This window comes from Nannospalax galili, unplaced genomic scaffold (assembly GCF_000622305.1).
Source record: "Nannospalax galili isolate Female #2095 unplaced genomic scaffold, S.galili_v1.0 scaffold568, whole genome shotgun sequence".
NCBI lineage: Eukaryota > Metazoa > Chordata > Mammalia > Rodentia > Spalacidae > Nannospalax > Nannospalax galili.
The window spans coordinates 3,669,481-3,687,793 of NW_008359441.1; the positions used below are offsets into that span (position 1 = coordinate 3,669,481).

Genomic DNA, 18,313 nt, shown 5'->3' on the forward strand with positions numbered 1-18,313 from the left:
CCCTTGCTCCTTTCCAGGCTTATTTCCAATGTTTCCCCTGGGATTTTTTTTTGGGTAAGGGACTTTTTTTTTTTTTTAAAGACAAGGTCTCCTTGTGTAGTCCAGGTTGGTCTTAAAACGACCATCCACCTCGCCTGCCTCAGTCTCCTGAGTGCTGGGATTATAGGCACGAACCAGTGCATCCAATACCACATCAATCTTTGGATTTTTTTTTTCGTTTTTCTGCCTTCTTTAATGATCATGTGATTTCTGTCCCCGACTTCTTCAGGCACTGTAGCACATTTGTGCTTTGTTATTGGTTGAACTAGCTTTGCATTACAACCCTGAAATGAAACATTAATAATTCTTTTAAAATTTGAATTTTTCTTTATTTTTGAGAATTTCCTGTAGGTATACAATGAAATATAATCATATCCACCCCCCATTTCCATGCTCCAGTTCCCACATATTCCTCCTAATGTCCCTAACCCAGCTTCATATCTTTTTCTTCTTTTTTGGTAACTCATTGTGCTGGATAGCTTTAGTGTCAACTTGACACATCTGGGTTGAGGGAGCCTCAATTGGGGAATTGCCTCTATTGGACTGGCCTGTGGCCATGTCTGAGGGGCATCTTCTTGATGAGTGATGTGGGAGGGCCCAGCCCACTGTGGGTGGTGCCACCTCTGGGCAGGTGGGCCTGTGTTGCATAAGAAAGCAGGCTGAGCAGGGGCCAGGAGAGCAAACCAGTAAGCAGCGTTCCTCCATGGCCTGGGGTCCTGCTCCTGCCTCCAGGTTCCTGCCCTGAGTTCCTACCTTGGGCTCCCGGATGAACTGTGACTGGAGAGATAGAAGCTAAATAAACCCTTTCCTCCCCAAGTTGGTAGTGGTCAGAGTTTTTTGTCACAGCGATGAAGAAACAAACTAGGACATCCACTAAGTCCAGTCCATGCTGCCCGTATATATATGGGTCCACACGGGGCACCCATGAAGCATGGGAAACATACCTGTGGGAACATCCTCAAAAACAATAAATTCTTAGGGGCTGGAGAGATGACTCTGCGGTTAAGAGCATGTCCTGCTCTTGCAGAGGATTTGAGTTTGATCTCCAGCACCCGTGTCAGGCGGCTCACAACATTGATCTGTAACTCCAGCTCCACAGGATCCGATGCCTCTGGCCTCTGCCAGCACCTGCATTCACATGTACATATCCACATGTGCACACACACACATACACATAATTAAGAATGAATATTTAAAAAAGAAAAAATGATTCTCTCTCCCAGCAGCTATCATGTCAGTAGCTCCTCACTAAGGGGTTGGGGCCTGGAGTGCGCCTCCCTATCTATAAGGGAATTTTAAGTTAAAATTTATTTGTTTATATTTAATTTATTTTTACATATCCACATGTGCACACACACACATACACATAATTAAGAATGAATATTTAAAAAAGAAAAAATGATTCTCTCTCCCAGCAGCTATCATGTCAGTAGCTCCTCACTAAGGGGTTGGGGCCTGGAGTGCGCCTCCCTATCTATAAGGGAATTTTAAGTTAAAATTTATTTGTTTATATTTAATTTATTTTCATCTTATGCATATGAGTGTTTTGCCTGCATGTATGGGAGTGCACCCATGCATGCAATGCCTGCTGAGGCCAGAAGAGGGTGATGGTTCTCCTGGAGTGATGGATGGTTGTTAGCCGCCATGTGGGTGCTGTGAACTGAACTTGAGTTCTCTGTAAGAGCAGCCAGTGCTCTAAACCACTGATCCCTCTCTCCAGTCTCACTATGAGGGAATGTTAGCCTACTTGATCTTTGCAGGCAATCACAGCTGCTGTGAGTTCATGAGTGTGGTAGCCATATTGTTTCCAGAAGATGGCATTTCACAGCTCTCCTCCCTATCCTCTGGCTCTTAACTTTCTTTCTACCTCCTCTTCCTGGATGCTCCCCATCCTTGGGATATATCAGAGGTTGATATAGATGCTCCATTTAGGGCTGAGCAGTCAGTTTTATTTTCTGTATTGACTGCTGATTGCTGCAAGAAGAATCCACTCCCACCTAGGTTGAGAGCAGCCCAGGACTGTGGGTATAAATGTAAATATTTAGATGGCAATTTGACAACATGTCAAATTACCAAGACAATAGTAGTGGGTTTGACCCTAGTTCTTATAACCACCCTAGCTCCATGGACCTTTGACCAGGTCCACAGAAGCAGGTATGACCTTCCTCATACGGAGCAGGCTTCAGAGGCAGTCAGAAATAAGTTGGTTACCCCGTAACAGTCATGCCACTATTGCATCAGTAAGCACATGTTGCTTGGCAAGTTGTTATTATAACACACACAATCTGAAGCTGGAGAAGACCAGCTTTTCTCTCCCAGCTGTCTGCCTAGCAACTTGTAGCACTGTGAAGATGGCTAGCCATCAAGGAGAAAGCTAGGAAGCTATCAGTCTAGTATGGTTTCTTTGTATTCTGCAACCAAGGAGTGTGGTATCTTCAGAAGTAGGATCATAGCATTCCATTTTGGTGGACAACCAATGGCAGTGGCTATAACGTATGGTTTTGGAGGCCTTAGGACCTTCCTGGTCAACAACTCCAGGACGGTGTCTTATACACATAGCACTGGGATTTTCTTCTAATAACTCAAGGCTTCTGGGATCAGGATTATCTGCCTATGCATGGTACCTCATCAAGAAGGAATCTCATCATATTCTCCACTCTGCTGTTCCCTTTATATATTCGAGATTCTTTCTTGTGAATCTCTTTGATTTATATCACTGTTGTGATACTTTGTTATATACTGTCTATAGTTCGTTAAAAGAAAAAGAAATACCAGATGTCTTATATACATACCTTTACTCCCTTTGCACTTTTAAGATCCTTGAAAACATGAATTGTTTTTATCCATTATGTTTATTCTTTGTTAGATTTAGCACAATGCTTTACGTATCATATTTTTGATTGAATGAATGAACAGATGGGTGAATTTTTTTCCTCATCTTTTTATTGTTGTGTGGGGATTGAGCCCTGGGCCTCATACATGCTAGGCAAGTGTTGTACCACTGAGTTACAGTCTCAGCTCACCTTTCAATTTTTTTTGTCTTTATTATTATTTATTTATTTATTTATTTATTTATTTATTGAGACAGCATCTCCCTATAGCCACAGCTGGTCTGGAACTTTCAGTGTCAACCAGGCTGGGCTTGATATCACAGAGGTCCTCCTGGCTCTGCCTCCCGAGTGCTGGGATTAAATGTGTGTGCCACCACACCCAGCTTAGTTTCTAGTTTCTTGAGAAACTTACAGACTGGTTTCCAGAGTGGCTGTGCTAGTTTATACCCCCAGCAACAGTGAACAAGAAGAGCTCCCCTTTCCCACATCCATACCACTATTTGTTGCCTTTTGCGTTCCAGATAATGGCTGTTCTTTGATGACTAAGGACATTGAGCACTTTCTAAAGCATTTCCTAGGCATTTGTATTTCTTCTGTTGGGAATTTTATGTTCAGGTCCATAATCCCTCCCCTTTTTTCTTTGTGTGTATGTATATAATTCATTTTTATTTATTTTTATTTTATATGTATGAATAGTATTGCCTGCATGTGTATGAGTGTACCCATATCATGCAGTACCACGGAGGTCAGAAGAGGGTGTTGGATTCCCCTGGAACTGGAGTTAAGGATGATTTATAGCTCCCATGTGGGTGCTGGGAATTGAACCCAGGTCCTCTGCAAGTGCAATCAGTGCTTTTAACCACTGAGCCATCTTTCCAGCCCTCCTTCCCCTTTTTTTGAGACAGGGTCTTACTGTGTAGCCCTGGCTGGCCTGGAACTCACTATGTAGACCCAGCTGGCCTTGAACATATAGAGATCCACCTGCCTCTACCTCCTGAGGGCAGGGATTAAAGGCCACCAGCATGCCTGGCTGCCATTTCTTCATGTTTAGTTTTGTTGAGTTCTTTGTATATTCTAGACACTAATCCCCTGTGGATGAAGAGCTGTAGCCTGTTCTGTAGCCACCTCGTCCCTTGTTTTATCCTTTCCTTGTTATACGGAAGCACTTGAGTTTCACGACATCCCATTTGTCCTTGGTTTTATTTCCCATGCTGCTGGGTCTTACTCGGAAGGTCCTTGCTTGAGCCTGTAAGTTGAAGCGTGACCCTGCTTTTTCCCTAGGACTTTCGGGGAATATTGACTATTTTTAAACAAGAGTCTCACTGGCATCAAGTTGACTTGTTTGCTCTTCTTGTTTTCCATTTCAGATACTCGACGAATTCAAGAAGGACTCCTCTGTGTTCATCCTGGGGTGAGCCACCACTTGTGCGTTGCTGTTGTCCAGAGTGATTGTGTGTGCATAGCGGATGCCACTGAGTGCAGTGACTGATCTCAGGCCCGTAGCTTGGAGAAATGAACAGCAGCCATGGGATGTGGAGTGTTGGGAGGAAAGTCCAGAGGTTTCTGTAGCAAGGGCTGTGAGCCTCGGGCTTCCTTCCTAGGGCTTCAGGGAAGCCAGTGGGTTTCTCCCCTCCTTTTTCCGTTCTGAGTTCCTTTCCCTTTCCTAATTAAGTAGGTTAAACCAAAGTAAAATGAACCAAAGTTGTGACATGTGATAAGAACTCGTATATATAAATAATATCATTAAGAAAGTCTGTGCTGCAGGACTTGTCAAAACCTTTCCTGTGTTGTATGATTCCGTAGGTGGGGAATTTATAAAGTGTCCATTGTTTCCCAAGCCTGTCTGACCAGGACACATGCCTGCCGTGGAGTGAATGGCCCCTAGAGAGTGACCTCTGACACAGAGATCAAGTCCTCGTTGAGTGACTGTCACTTTCCAAACTAGAACCCTAAGTCTCCAAAGGTCATGACCAATGAGTCTGGTCTTCATGCTGTGTCTTGGTGAAAAGGATGATGGGAACCTGTGGGCTGGTCAGGGAGGAAGGGCACAGATGTCCCAATGGGGAAGGACAGTGGACTCAGGACTCTGAGGGCAGCAAAGGAGACAACTGATAGTCCATTTTCTCGCCTTAGTTGGATTACAAGGACCCCTGCCCCAGCGCTCTGCATGCCCAGGAGCTCGGCTCCTCTCTAGGAAATTCTGTTCTGTGGAACACAGGTCCCACTGGATACCAGTGTTGGCTGGGGCCAGCCCAGCAGAGCCCGGCTTTATGGAAGCAGCCACTGCAGTTGCTGGCCATGCAGGGCCTGCCCGGGTTGGGGCAGAGACCCAATCACGGTATTCCTCTGTTGGTGCCCTGGCCTTGTGACACTCCTGGGATCACTTGCTTTAGCCCTTTCTCCCTATCCTCAGAGCCCTCCAGCACCACACAGGCTCTGGGCTGCAGCTTCTGAGGAGGCCCCAGGACCTGGTCTGGATGAGGGTCCAGTATCAGCTTCTAGTAAATGGACCACATGCTGGGCTCTGTCCTAGCATGAGCCAGGCACACTGCAGGCTGAGTGCCCCCTTCCCTGCCTGCTCTACTCTCCCACTTTCTCCCTCCTTCCACTCCTCTTCCCTCCTCCCCTCCTCTCCTTTGAGTCCTTTACCTCCTCGTTCTCTCCATGGGGCTGAGCTCTTCTCATTCTCTGGATTGAAGACTTTACTGTAGAAGCGTCTGTGGTGCCCAGGTTGAGGTTGGAACTCTGCTTTCCCCAGTGTCTCTTTGTGCTCTGGTCTCCATGGCTTGGTTCATCTGGGCTCCACATTCCTCAAAGTGTTTGTCAGACCTCCATGGCAGCAGGACCACAAGGGAGCTCCCGCAGGCAGCCTGGGGCCTTCCTGGATTCAGGAGTTGGGATTCCTCTCTGAACCTTTTATGTTTCAAATATGGGGCTAGTGGTATGCTTAGCACAGTGGGGCTCAGGGTAGAGATGGACCTACTCTTTCGAATGTCCTTCTTTCTAACCACCCTCTCTGTCGCCTTCCCTGAGGGCAGGAACACAGACCGGCCAGATGCATCTGCTGTCTACCTGCAGGACTTCCAGAGGTTTCTCTTACATGAACAGCAGGTGAGGACTGCAGGGCTTCGGGGCTGCGGGGGGCCCAGGACTGTACTGTGGGCTTTCTGAGGCAGGGACTTCAGCCTGTTGTCCAGTGCCAATGGGTGTCTCCAACTGCGAGGCTCCTATTGGCAAGGATGACAGGTTGTCCCATCACACCCAGTTCTGTGTTGGAATTCTCTTGACTGCAGGCAGGCTAATGCTCAGAGAAGACACATTGTCAGGAGGCCAGCAGCCCTGAGGGCCGGGTCATGGCAGCTGCTGGCCTGGGGTGCTGGGTGGCGGAGAAACAGCATTTTGATGTTAGTCACGAGCATCACATTTACCTGCCTGGGACTTGGGATGAAGCTGATGGAGAGTAGGTTTGTTTGCCTTGATTGAGCCTTAAGACTTGGAGGATGTTTAAATGAAGTGGAAATGAATCCTTTTGGGTACAGTGACAGCTAAGTTTTGTTCTGGTAAGGACAAACATGCATTTTTATTTTTTATCTATCTTCTTTGTGTCAAATTGTCCATTTTTTTAAAGAGCCACTAAAGTTAAATCGATTACATTCCTGGAGGCTGCTAAGCATCCTAGTATCCTACAACACATCGCCTGTGATGATTTGAGAGCATGGATGCCGCGCCACCTAGTGGTCGCTAACTTTATTTCAGAAAGAATTGCAGGCTTTTCCCTAAACTTCTCCCCTGGCTGGGCTGCCCCTAGAGGTCAGGGGTACACAGCCAGGTCAGATATTAAGGAGTCCTCTCTGCATCTGAGTGTGAAGACCCAAGCACCCTAAGCCTCTGGGTGACATTTGTTTGGGACGATAGTTGTCAGATTTAATGGCCAGGGTCGCCCTTAGTGTGTGAATTAGTATAACTCTTCCAGGAAACTGTGGCTATATGGAATGAAAACTTTAAAGTAAGGTGCATGTGCTTTGATTAAATAGTTCCCCTGCTCGAAGGGCTAAAGGTGCTGGGTGTGGTGATGCCCACTTGCAGCCTCAAAAAGCCAGATAAAAAATGTGGGATGTTAGTCTCTAGAGCTGATGGGCTTGGGAATGGTCTCAGTCTCATCACTGGGTCAAGTTATTCAAGAATGGAGGCTCAGTTTCCCCAAATGTAACACGGAGGATGGATTAATAGTGAGAACCAGACAAGTCATGTAGAGGAAACTTCTTAGCAAGGGCCAGGCATACAGTTGGTGCCCAATGTTGGCTGCTAGCCCTGGACACCATTATTTTCATCACTATTTTTTGTCCTTTGTATAGGTGCCTAAGCAGTACCCCACACCAGGTAGATACGTTAACTTTTTTTACATTGATTATATGTGTATGTGTAGATGTGCACGTGTTGGCGCCACAGTCTGTAGGTGGAAGTCAGAGGACAACTTGAGGAAGCCGTTTCTCTCCGTCTACCACTTGGAGCCCAGGGATCAAATTCAGGTTGTTAGGCTTGATGGTAGGCACCTTTACCCTGCTAAACCATCTGACCAGCCCATAGGTGCATTTTGAACCCTGCCAGAATATTGACATTCTAAACCCCTTTAGGAAGAGTCCAGTCTCTGCACAGTTAGGACAATCCCAAGTTCTACTAACAAGTACCTGTTCCATGAAAGTGTCAGCTTTACAGGGGAAGGACAGAGGGAACATCCAGCCCTTGAGACATCTGGGCCAGCCAAGGTGTTTGCACCCACTATCCTACGATTTGAGTTACTTGATGCAGTGTTTCCAGACTTTAACACATCTCTGTTCAAGGAAACACTCCATCCTGCAGCTGGCTGCCTGTTTTGATGTCTGTGATCCGGGGAGACTTGGGGGTCAGCTACAGGGATGATGCAGGTTCTCAGCCCTGTGCTGGCATGGCTGGACCTCAGCATTCCATTTTAGTCTGTCTTTGGGCTCCTGTTCCTTCTGACATCCTCCCGACCCTTCCCACCCAACCACACCCTCATCTGGGGGCACATTTGCTTTGGTTAGCCACAAGGAGAGATGTTTTAGAATGTGTGAAGCCCAGGAGGCGTTGTCAGTGTTGGGTCTGCATGCCATCTCTCATCCCTTTGGTCTATGAATATTTGGAGTTGGAGGGTGTGGAGAGGAAAATGAGAAATCTGCTGGATGCCATGCACTCTTTTGTGATGTCCAGTGTGGTGCTGAACTTGCTGTTGAACTGGTCCTGTAGATCTTAGATGTCATCAGGAAGCATCCTCCCAAGTTGAGTGATTTGAACCCCAGGCTCTGCTACTTAACCAAGTCTGGGGACCTGGGATTGCCCTGTGATGGTCCCGAGCCTGTGTCCTCCCCTCTGAGATGACGGTGACTCTCTGTGATTACAGGGTAGTGTGGACTAGAAGGCCGTACAAGGGTGGTGATTATTTGCATGAACTGCCGGAAACTGAGGCTTTCTAGGTGCAGAATGCTGTGTTGTTAGCACACGACTGATTCCATGCGGTCCCTCCCCGAGCCCTGGGCAGTTAGTAACGTTGCTATTCTCATATCATGAGTGAGGAGACAGGAAGAGGGCATGCAGTTTGCCACCTTGACCAAGCCGGGGGAGACACCCCAGCAGGCTATATTACTTCTTTCCTTGCTGTGACCAAATGCCCAGCAAGAAGTGCTGTAAGGGGCAGGGTTTATTCTGGTTTACATTGGGAGGGCGGTACAGTCCCTCATGGTGGGAAAGGCATGGCGGTGGGAGCAGGAGGCAGACAGGTCATACTGCATCAGCAGTCAGGAAGCAGAGCAAACAGGAATTGGTACTGAAGTACAAAACCTCAAGGCCCGCCCCCTTCCCCCCCAGTGACGTACTTCCTCCAGCAAGATACCCCCTTCCACAACCTTCCACAACCCTCCCAAACAGTACCATCAGCTGGGCACCAAGTGTCCAAACACAGGAGCCTTTGGGACACAGTTTTCATTCAAACTGAAACACTGCCATAGCCACCATGCTCCCTGGCCGCCTGGAGTGACCAAGCAGAGGGAGCCTCATGTGTGTCCCAACACTTGGTTTTGTAAATAAAGTTTTATTGGAATGTAGTCATGTTCATTTGCCTGTGTGTGGTTGGTGACTGCTTTCCCACCACAGTGACAGTTGAGTGATGATGACACACAGCACTGTGTGACCTTCAGAACATAAAAGGGGAACTCTCTGACCCTTTGCAGAAGACTTTTCCTGACCCCTTCAAGGCCATGCTCAGGATAGGGGCCTGGATGGCAAGTGGATTTGAAAGTGGGTGAAGGTTTGGTCTTTGGCCAGCCTGGCCAGATCCTGGAGACGAGGGAAATTGTCTTTGGTCATCTTGTGTTGTCTTTGCCATTTTCAGGAGCTTTGGGCTCAGGATTTAAGCAAAGTCCGGGAGCGGATGACCAAGTTTATTGACGATACGATGAGGGAAACCTCAGAGCCCTTCTTGTTTGTGGATGAGGTGAGTGGACTGGGGCCTGCCCATGAGCCTTCCCGTGTCCCTTCCCCTCAGAAGGCACTGTGGTCAGGCACCTTGGGACTGACTCTGTCTGGGGTGCTGGACTAGTTACTTTTCTGTTGCCGTGATAAAACACCATGACCAAAAGCAATGTATGGAAGGGAGCTTTTATTTGGACTATAGTTCCAAGGGGTTGAGGCCATCATGCGGGGAGGCATGGCAGCAAGCCACAGCCATGGTGGCTGGTGCTGAGCTGAGAGATCACATCTTCAGCCACAGACACGAACCAGAGAGATTGAACTGGAAGTGGGGTGAAGCGTTGAACTCTCAAAGCCCACCCCCAGTGATCCAAGGGGTTAAGAGGCCATCGTGCGGGGAGGCATGGCAGCAAGCCACAGGCATGGTGGCTGGTGCTGAGCTGAGAGATCACATCTTCAACCACAGACACGAACCAGAGAGAGTGAACTGGAAGTGGGGTGAAGCTTTGAACTCTCAAAGCCCACCCCCAGTGATGTGCTTCTCACTTGAGCCCGCGGAGGACATTCTAATTCAAACACCACAAGTGTTTTCCAGGCTCCTCCAGGCCTTCCCTTGCCTCATACTTTCCTCCCTGGGTTTCTTGATTTTGCCACCAGAGGGCGTTTGCCACCAGGGAGAAACCAGCTAAACAGAACGCTGAACAAACCCAAAGATGGACCTGCAACTCATTTCTAGGTGATGCTTGATACTGTACGGATGATGGAGGAGGACAGACAGAAAGGATGTGGGTGGCACCTGCCCAGTGGGGCAGTACAGTGTGGCTCTGGGCAGTTTATATTTCTGATTTCTTTTTTTTAAAGGTGCTACACAGTGGGGAGATAGGGAACTCCCTGCATCCTCCCCTGCCTGTTTATTTCTGCAGTGCTGAGCATAGAACTCGGGGCCTGCAGCATGCCAGGCAAGCCCTCTACCATAGATCTATACCCCTGGAAGTCTTTTTATTATGTTACTTATTTTTGATCTCGTGTGTGTGTGTGTGTGTGTATGTGTGTGCTTGTGCACACATGCACACACTCAGGCATGCACATGGCATGGTGTGTGTGGAGAGTCAGAGGACAGCCTCAAGTGTCGATTCTTTTTTGAGGCAGGGTCTCTCCTTGGCTGGAGCACATGCCAGGCTAGCAGGCCTACCAGCTTCCCATCTTGTGGTAGGCATGCATTAAAGGCATGCATCACCTCACTTGGCAAAATAAAAATTGCTTTAAAGAAAGAAAGGTAACAAATGACAATGAGTACTGGCAAGAATGTCGGGAAATGCAGGGCATGGTGGCACTTGGGTGGCAGAGTCAGGCAGATCTCTGTGAGATAGAAGCCAGGGATCACAGACAGACACTACCATGCTCAGCTTTTGTGTGGGTTCAGTGTCATGGCATCAAGTGCTTTACCCACTGAGCCATCTCTCCAGACCTACTTTCTTTTCTTTTAAGATGGGGGAACCGGGGTAGGAAATATTCTCTCCCCCTTTCTCTATTTGCCTACATTTTTCAGTACTGTACATTGAACCCGGGACTCAGTCGTGCTAGCCAAGTGGTCTGTCACTGAGTCACACCCTTCTTTCATCATCCTCTGACCTCAACTTTCTGAGTAGCAGGAAGACAGACAGACCTGAACTACCAGGACCTACATCTTCTTACCATTCTTTTAAAAAATATTTTTTATTTATTATGTTTATGTGTATGAGCATATTGCCTGCATGTGTGTAAGTGCAACTGTGTCATGCAGTGCCTGTGGAGGTCATAAGAGGGTGTTGGATTGCCCTAGAACTGGAGTTATGAATGGGTGTTAGCAGCCATGTGGGTGCTAGGGATTGAACCCAGGTCCTCTGTAAGAGCAGTCAGTGCTCTTAACCGCTGAGCCATCTCTCCAGCCCCCTTCTTAACCATGTTGATGTTCTCACACCAGCAATGCTCTGTTTCTGAAGTTAAGTCTTGGACTCACAAATGTTTAGTTACTGTTATGACTTAGAACTTCCATGTAGGATGTAGACACTCTTACAGGATCAAATATTTGGGGACAAACCTTAGAAAGGAAAATACTGTGTGTGTCTGTGAAGCACTTGTATGGAGAGGGTTGGCCACAGTCTGCACCATCTGCACTGAAGTCCTGGGCTACTGAGGTTTGGGGACCATCTCTTGATTTCATGAGTCAGAGCTGCCTGTCCCTTATGTGGGCATCAGTTAGGAATGGCCAGCCACCATCAACTCCTGCCCCACCATGATTCCACATTGGTGACTCTTTCAGTTCCTCACATACCTGTTCTCATGAGAAAACAGCATCTGGGATGAGAAATACAACGTGGTGGACATGCAGGACATGAACAACCCCTTGTCAGATCTCTTCCTCCCACAACACGTGAGTCTCCTGACGTGCCTGGGGTGGCTCTGCAGAACATTGAGTGACATGGCTGGTGCCCCTGAGCACTGCCCTGGCAAAGCTAGTGGTGAGTGGGTGGAGTGTGAGTGCCATGATGTTTGGAAGGTTCTGGAAAGGAGTAGGGGAGCACAGCTTCCCTTCCCATGTAGCACTGGAATAAATATGCATCACCTGCAGCTTTTCAAAGCCCGTTAGCAAACCTGGCTTTTCATGATTGAGCATCGCATCCTCCAAGTGTTCACTCAGGCAGTGAGCCTGTGTTTGCGGAGATCTGCTCTGGGTCAGGCCCTCTGCCAATGGGGTACTGAGGATTCACCAGTGAACAATATAGGGGCAGTTCCAGGCTCATGTGAATGACCACTAAGTGTCAGCCTTGAGTACAAGCTGGTGGGGAAGCAAAGGGCAGAGTGGGCAGGAGAGTTTCACACAGAACAGTAGCGTGTACAAAGGCCCCGGGTCGGGAGCAGCTGTGAGGAGTCTGTGAGGCTGCAGTGTGACATCTAAGAGAGTAGAGGCAGGAGAGGGCACCGGGGTGAATGGAGCTTGTAAGTCACAAGGAGGGCACAGGGGAGCCTCTGGCTACGTGAACCAGAGATCAATATGCTTGGATAATTACACTGATGTCAAAAGAGGATGGGTTGAGGGAGAGAGAGGTGGGTGGCTGTTGTGGATGGAATGCTTGGCTCAGAGGCTGCAGAGGCTGTAGGTGGGCATGTTCCCAAGTGTCCTTTGAGGTGGGACAGTAAGCAAGGCCCCCAGTATGCCATCTTCTTGGTGTGTGGGAAGGTAAAGGTTTTCTCCAAGGCAAATGATGGGGTGGTCTGCCTTCCCTACTACCCATGGTGTGTCTTCCTACTGTACCCGTGGTGTGTCTTCTCCTGTACCCGTGGTGTGTCTTCTACTGTACCCGTGGTGTGTCTTCCTACTGTACCCGGGGTGTGTCTTCCTACTGTACCCGTGGTGTGTCTTCTCCTGTACCCGTGGTGTGTCTTCTACTGTACCCGTGGTGTGTCTTCCTACTGTACCCGGGGTGTGTCTTCCTACTGTACCCGTGGTGTGTCTTCTCCTGTACCCGTGGTGTGTCTTCTACTGTACCCGTGGTGTGTCTTCCTACTGTACCCGGGGTGTGTCTTCCTACTGTACCCGTGGTGTGTCTTCTCCTGTACCCGTGGTGTGTCTTCTACTGTACCCGTGGTGTGTCTTCCTACTGTACCCGGGGTGTGTCTTCCTACTGTACCCGTGGTGTGTCTTCTCCTGTACCCGTGGTGTGTCTTCTACTGTACCCGTGGTGTGTCTTCCTACTGTACCCGGGGTGTGTCTTCCTACTGTACCCGTGGTGTGTCTTCTCCTGTACCCGTGGTGTGTCTTCTACTGTACCCGTGGTGTGTCTTCCTACTGTACCCGGGGTGTGTCTTCCTACTGTACCCGTGGTGTGTCTTCTCCTGTACCCGTGGTGTGTCTTCTACTGTACCCGTGGTGTGTCTTCCTACTGTACCCGGGGTGTGTCTTCCTACTGTACCCGTGGTGTGTCTTCTCCTGTACCCGTGGTGTGTCTTCTACTGTACCCGTGGTGTGTCTTCCTACTGTACCCGGGGTGTGTCTTCCTACTGTACCCGTGGTGTGTCTTCTCCTGTACCCGTGGTGTGTCTTCTACTGTACCCGTGGTGTGTCTTCCTACTGTACCCGGGGTGTGTCTTCCTACTGTACCCGTGGTGTGTCTTCTCCTGTACCCGTGGTGTGTCTTCTACTGTACCCGTGGTGTGTCTTCCTACTGTACCCGGGGTGTGTCTTCCTACTGTACCCGTGGTGTGTCTTCTCCTGTACCCGTGGTGTGTCTTCTACTGTACCCGTGGTGTGTCTTCCTACTGTACCCGGGGTGTGTCTTCCTACTGTACCCGTGGTGTGTCTTCTCCTGTACCCGTGGTGTGTCTTCTACTGTACCCGTGGTGTGTCTTCCTACTGTACCCGGGGTGTGTCTTCCTACTGTACCCGTGGTGTGTCTTCTCCTGTACCCGTGGTGTGTCTTCTACTGTACCCGTGGTGTGTCTTCCTACTGTACCCGGGGTGTGTCTTCCTACTGTACCCGTGGTGTGTCTTCTCCTGTACCCGTGGTGTGTCTTCTACTGTACCCGTGGTGTGTCTTCCTACTGTACCCGGGGTGTGTCTTCCTACTGTACCCGTGGTGTGTCTTCTCCTGTACCCGTGGTGTGTCTTCTACTGTACCCGTGGTGTGTCTTCCTACTGTACCCGGGGTGTGTCTTCCTACTGTACCCGTGGTGTGTCTTCTCCTGTACCCGTGGTGTGTCTTCTACTGTACCCGTGGTGTGTCTTCCTACTGTACCCGGGGTGTGTCTTCCTACTGTACCCGTGGTGTGTCTTCTCCTGTACCCGTGGTGTGTCTTCTACTGTACCCGTGGTGTGTCTTCCTACTGTACCCGGGGTGTGTCTTCCTACTGTACCCGTGGTGTGTCTTCTACTGTACCCGTGGTGTGTCTTCTACTGTACCCGTGGTGTGTCTTCCTACTGTACCCGGGGTGTGTCTTCCTACTGTACCCGTGGTGTGTCTTCCTACTGTACCCGTGGTGTGTCTTCTACTGTACCCGTGGTATGTCTTCCTACTGTACCCATGGTGTGTCTTCTACTGTACCCATGGTCTGTCTTCCTACTGTGTGTGTACCTGTACCCCTACTCTGCCTGTTGTTTTAGGAGTTTATATCTTAGGACAGTCAGTTTTACCAAGCCTAGAGATACCCAAGGAACCCTTCCAAGGGGTGTGGCTTGGTGAGGATGCAAAGATTTCAAAATTTGTATTTTCTTAAACACCTTCCCTCTTCTCCTCAACTTCTAATCACTAAATGGGCTAATGAATTGGACAGACAGGTTCTCAAAAGAAACCCAGACCTCCCAATAAATACTTGGAAAAAGTGTTCAACCTCCTTAGCCATCATGGAAATGCAAATTAAATGCAATTATGATTCTGTCTCACCCCAGTCAGAATGGCTGTGATCAGGTAAACAAATGACAGGTGCTGGTAGACTCTGGGGAAAGGGGAATCCTATCACTTCTGGTGGGAATGTAGACTGGGATAGCCACCATGGAAACTGGTGTGGAGACCCCTCACAAAATTGAAAATAGAACTGTGTGACCCAGCTAAACCACTCCGAAGGACTCTAAAAGTCAGCATACCACAGGGACACAGGCACATCCATGTTTACTGTGATTCAGTTCACAATAGTCAGGAAATGGAGCCGGCCTGGATGTGTATCAGTAGAAGAATGGATAAAGAAATATGGAATTCTTTCTCTCTCTCTCTCCCCTCCCCTCACTGGAATTGTACACAGCTATAAAGTATTGCACTTTTTTTTTTAAATCTTTTTGAGACAGGGTCTCTCTGTAGCCCCAGCTGTCCTGGAACTCACTGTGTAGACCAGGGTGGCCTTGAACTCACAGAGATCCGCCTGCTTCTGCCTCCCGAGTGCTGGGATTAAAGGTGTGCGCCACCATACCCAGCTTCACAGCTATAAAGGAAATGAAATCATGACATTTGCAGGAAAATGGAAGGAATTGGAAGTCACTATGTTAAATGAAATAAGCCAGACATAGAAACACAACTACTATGTGTTCAAAAATATATATTTTATGGGGCTAGAGAGATGACTTAGTGGTTAAGAGCACTGGCTGCTTTTGCAAAGGATACAGGTTTAATTCCCAGCACCCACTTGGTAGCTAACAACTGTCCGTAACTCCAGTGCCAGGGGATTTGGCACCCTCTTCTGACCTCCTTGGGCATTGAGCAACATGGGTACACTTACATACATGCAGGCAATACATTCATACACATAAAATAATAAATACATTTTTTGGTCTTTTTGTGTCAGGGTCTCCCTGTAGCCCCAGCTGGCCTGGAACTCACTATGTGACCAGGCTGGCCTTCAACTCACAGAGATTCACCTACCTCTGCCTTCCGAGTGCTGGGATCAAAGGCATGTACCACCATGCCTGGCAAATAAATAAAGTGTTTTAAAATGTATTTTATGGCAGTTTTGGTGGACTAGGTACATGGCATCCTAAATTCTACCAGGAATCATTGAGTGCGCCTGTGCTGGCCTCGGGCCCCAGGGACAAAGCAAGGGCCCATCTCTGCTGACACCCAGGGCCCAGTGGGCAACCATGGGGGCCATTAGCTTATTCTTTGCTTCTTTGTGCCTGACACCTTCCACTGAGGTCTTCTAGAAGGATTGCCTAAGGGTCCCTCACATGCATCCTACATGTGATTCCAAGCCCAAGGCCACAGGATGGCATGTGCAATGGCCTAGACCTTAGTCTGGGTATATCTAGACTAGAGGCTTCTGGCCCCTGGGAACTGGGGCTAAGCCAGTCCCCAAGCATGCCCTGGGTGCAGGGAGATGGTTCCTAGGCACACATTGGATGCAGGACTGCCTCCATCATGCAGACCACCCTCTGTCCCTCAGGTACCTCACCAGGGACCAGCTGCGCAGCGAGTCGTCCATAGAGGCGTACATCCGCTGCCTGCGTGCCGGCTGCCATTGCATTGAATGTAAGTAGCCTGCCCCGGTCTCAGCAATGCCTGGAAGGGAGCCATGGAGCTCTGCACCTGCTTCTTGCTTTTTTGGTGTTTATGGCTTGGATAATTAGGGAGGGCAGGATGAGGGAGGCCAGGTGCCCGTAACTACTGAGAGAAAGGTGGCTGAAGATCTTTCCGTGGAAGACAGATGTCCGCAAGACAAGACAGAGTGCCGTCTGGCCAGGCCATCGTTTGGGGTGCATAGGAAGTGTCCTGATATGGTGGGAGCTGGGGGTACCAGCAACAGTCATTTATTGTTCTGAGAAAGATAGATGCATGTATATTAATGTAGCACAGCCAGGAGCTACATGATCTGTACGTGGGGCTGTGAGGACGACCACCAAGTGGGGTCCTTGGCTGGGCAGGTGGCAGAGCTTGTTCCTGTCCTCTCTTTTCATCGCCTCTGGCTCTTTCTTGCACATGTGCATTGGGGAGGTGCGTGCACATGGAGACCAGAGATCGATATCTCCTCAGTCCCTCTCCACTTCATTAATGGAGGCAGGCTCTCTTGCTGAGCCCAGAGCTTTGGTCTAGCTATCCAGCTTGCCCAGGGAACCCTTGTGTCTACTTCCCAAGTGCTGGGACTACAGGCAGGCCAGCAGGCCTTTGCATGGGTTCTGGGATCTGGACCCTGGTCCCCAGGATTGCATGGCAAGGGCTTGGTCTTCCCAGCCCATCTTTGGCTCTCTCCTTGCCAGCCTCAGTGCATCACCAGAAGCTCACATTGAAACAAAATTCCTGAGTTAATTAACTTATAATGATGCAGAAAGTTTATTTTCTCTTCCCGGTCTATATCGGGGCCCATTGTTTCGGCCTATGATGATGCATATAAGAAAATATGGCAGCACTAGTTTGCTTCCATCATAAGCTAGAAACTAGGGGAGAAAGAAGAAGAGGCTGCAGTCTCACAATCCCCTGCAAAGACACCCTCCTGATGACCTAAGGGCCTGTTATACCTTACCCCTCACAAGAGCGCCACCCCAGGGACCAAGCCTGTAACACACGTGCTTTTCAGGGACACCTTTCTAAACCATAGCAGTGTACATGGCTGGAGAAAAAGATCCTAACCGCCGACTGAGGCTCCCGTTATTAAACGTGCTCATGTTGGTATCAGAGTTTAGAGGCAGCTGAACTGAAGACCTCCTTGGTAGGCAGAGGCAGGCAGATCTCTGTGAGTTCGAGGTCAGCCTGGTCTACATAGCGAGTTTCAGACAAGCCAGGGCTATAGGAAGACCCTGTCTCACAAAGAAGGAGGAGAAAGAAAAAAACAGGTCCAGGGCCTGAAGAGCTGACATCAGGAAGTAAAACGCGTTATGAATATCTTTGAGATGTTAAGATATTAAGACCTCAGGGCTCTCAGCCCAGTCATGTGTCCACCTGTTCTCCTCCTGGCTGTGCTTGCTGGTGCTAAGGATGTGAGTTTCTTCCCTCAGTGGGCTGCTTGGATGGGCCTGATGGAAAACCCATCATCTACCACGGCTGGACGCGGACCACCAAGATCAAGTTTGATGATGTTGTGCAAGCCATCCGGGACCATGCCTTTGTTTCCTCCAGGTCAGTGGCTGGTTTCCTGGAGGTGTGCCTATAAGGGGAAAGCAGCTAGGGCTGGACAGACAGATAGACAGACATAGACACTGGGGACCTGGGTTCCATCCTGGCCAGTCACTGGTTAGTGACCCTGTGAACTCAGTGGGCGATAGTAGTCTCTCTTTTTTTTAAAAAAATTATTTATTATTTTTATTTTATGTGTATGCATGTATTGCCTGCATGTAGGTAGTAAGTGTACCTGTGTCCTGCAATGCCTGTGGAGGTCAGAAGAGGGCACTGGATCACCTGTAACTGAAGTTACAAATGGTTGTTAGTTGCCATATGGGTGCTGGGATACGAACCTGGGTCTTCTGCAAGAATAGCCAGTGCTCTTAACTGCTGAGCCATCTCTCC

At 48.9% G+C, this 18,313-nt stretch overlaps 1 protein-coding gene across 1 annotated transcript in view; it reads left to right on the forward strand.

Moving 5' to 3' along the window:
* The window catches only part of LOC103725694 (1-phosphatidylinositol 4,5-bisphosphate phosphodiesterase gamma-2-like), an 89,163-nt gene that overhangs the window by 60,476 nt on the left and 10,374 nt on the right, over positions 1 to 18,313 (forward strand). Inside the window, 6 exon segments of the mRNA XM_017795570.1 lie at positions 4,238 to 4,281; positions 5,909 to 5,981; positions 9,277 to 9,378; positions 11,656 to 11,741; positions 16,260 to 16,345; positions 17,806 to 17,926. Of these exon segments, the coding sequence (XP_017651059.1) occupies positions 4,238 to 4,281; positions 5,909 to 5,981; positions 9,277 to 9,378; positions 11,656 to 11,741; positions 16,260 to 16,345; positions 17,806 to 17,926 (512 nt within the window).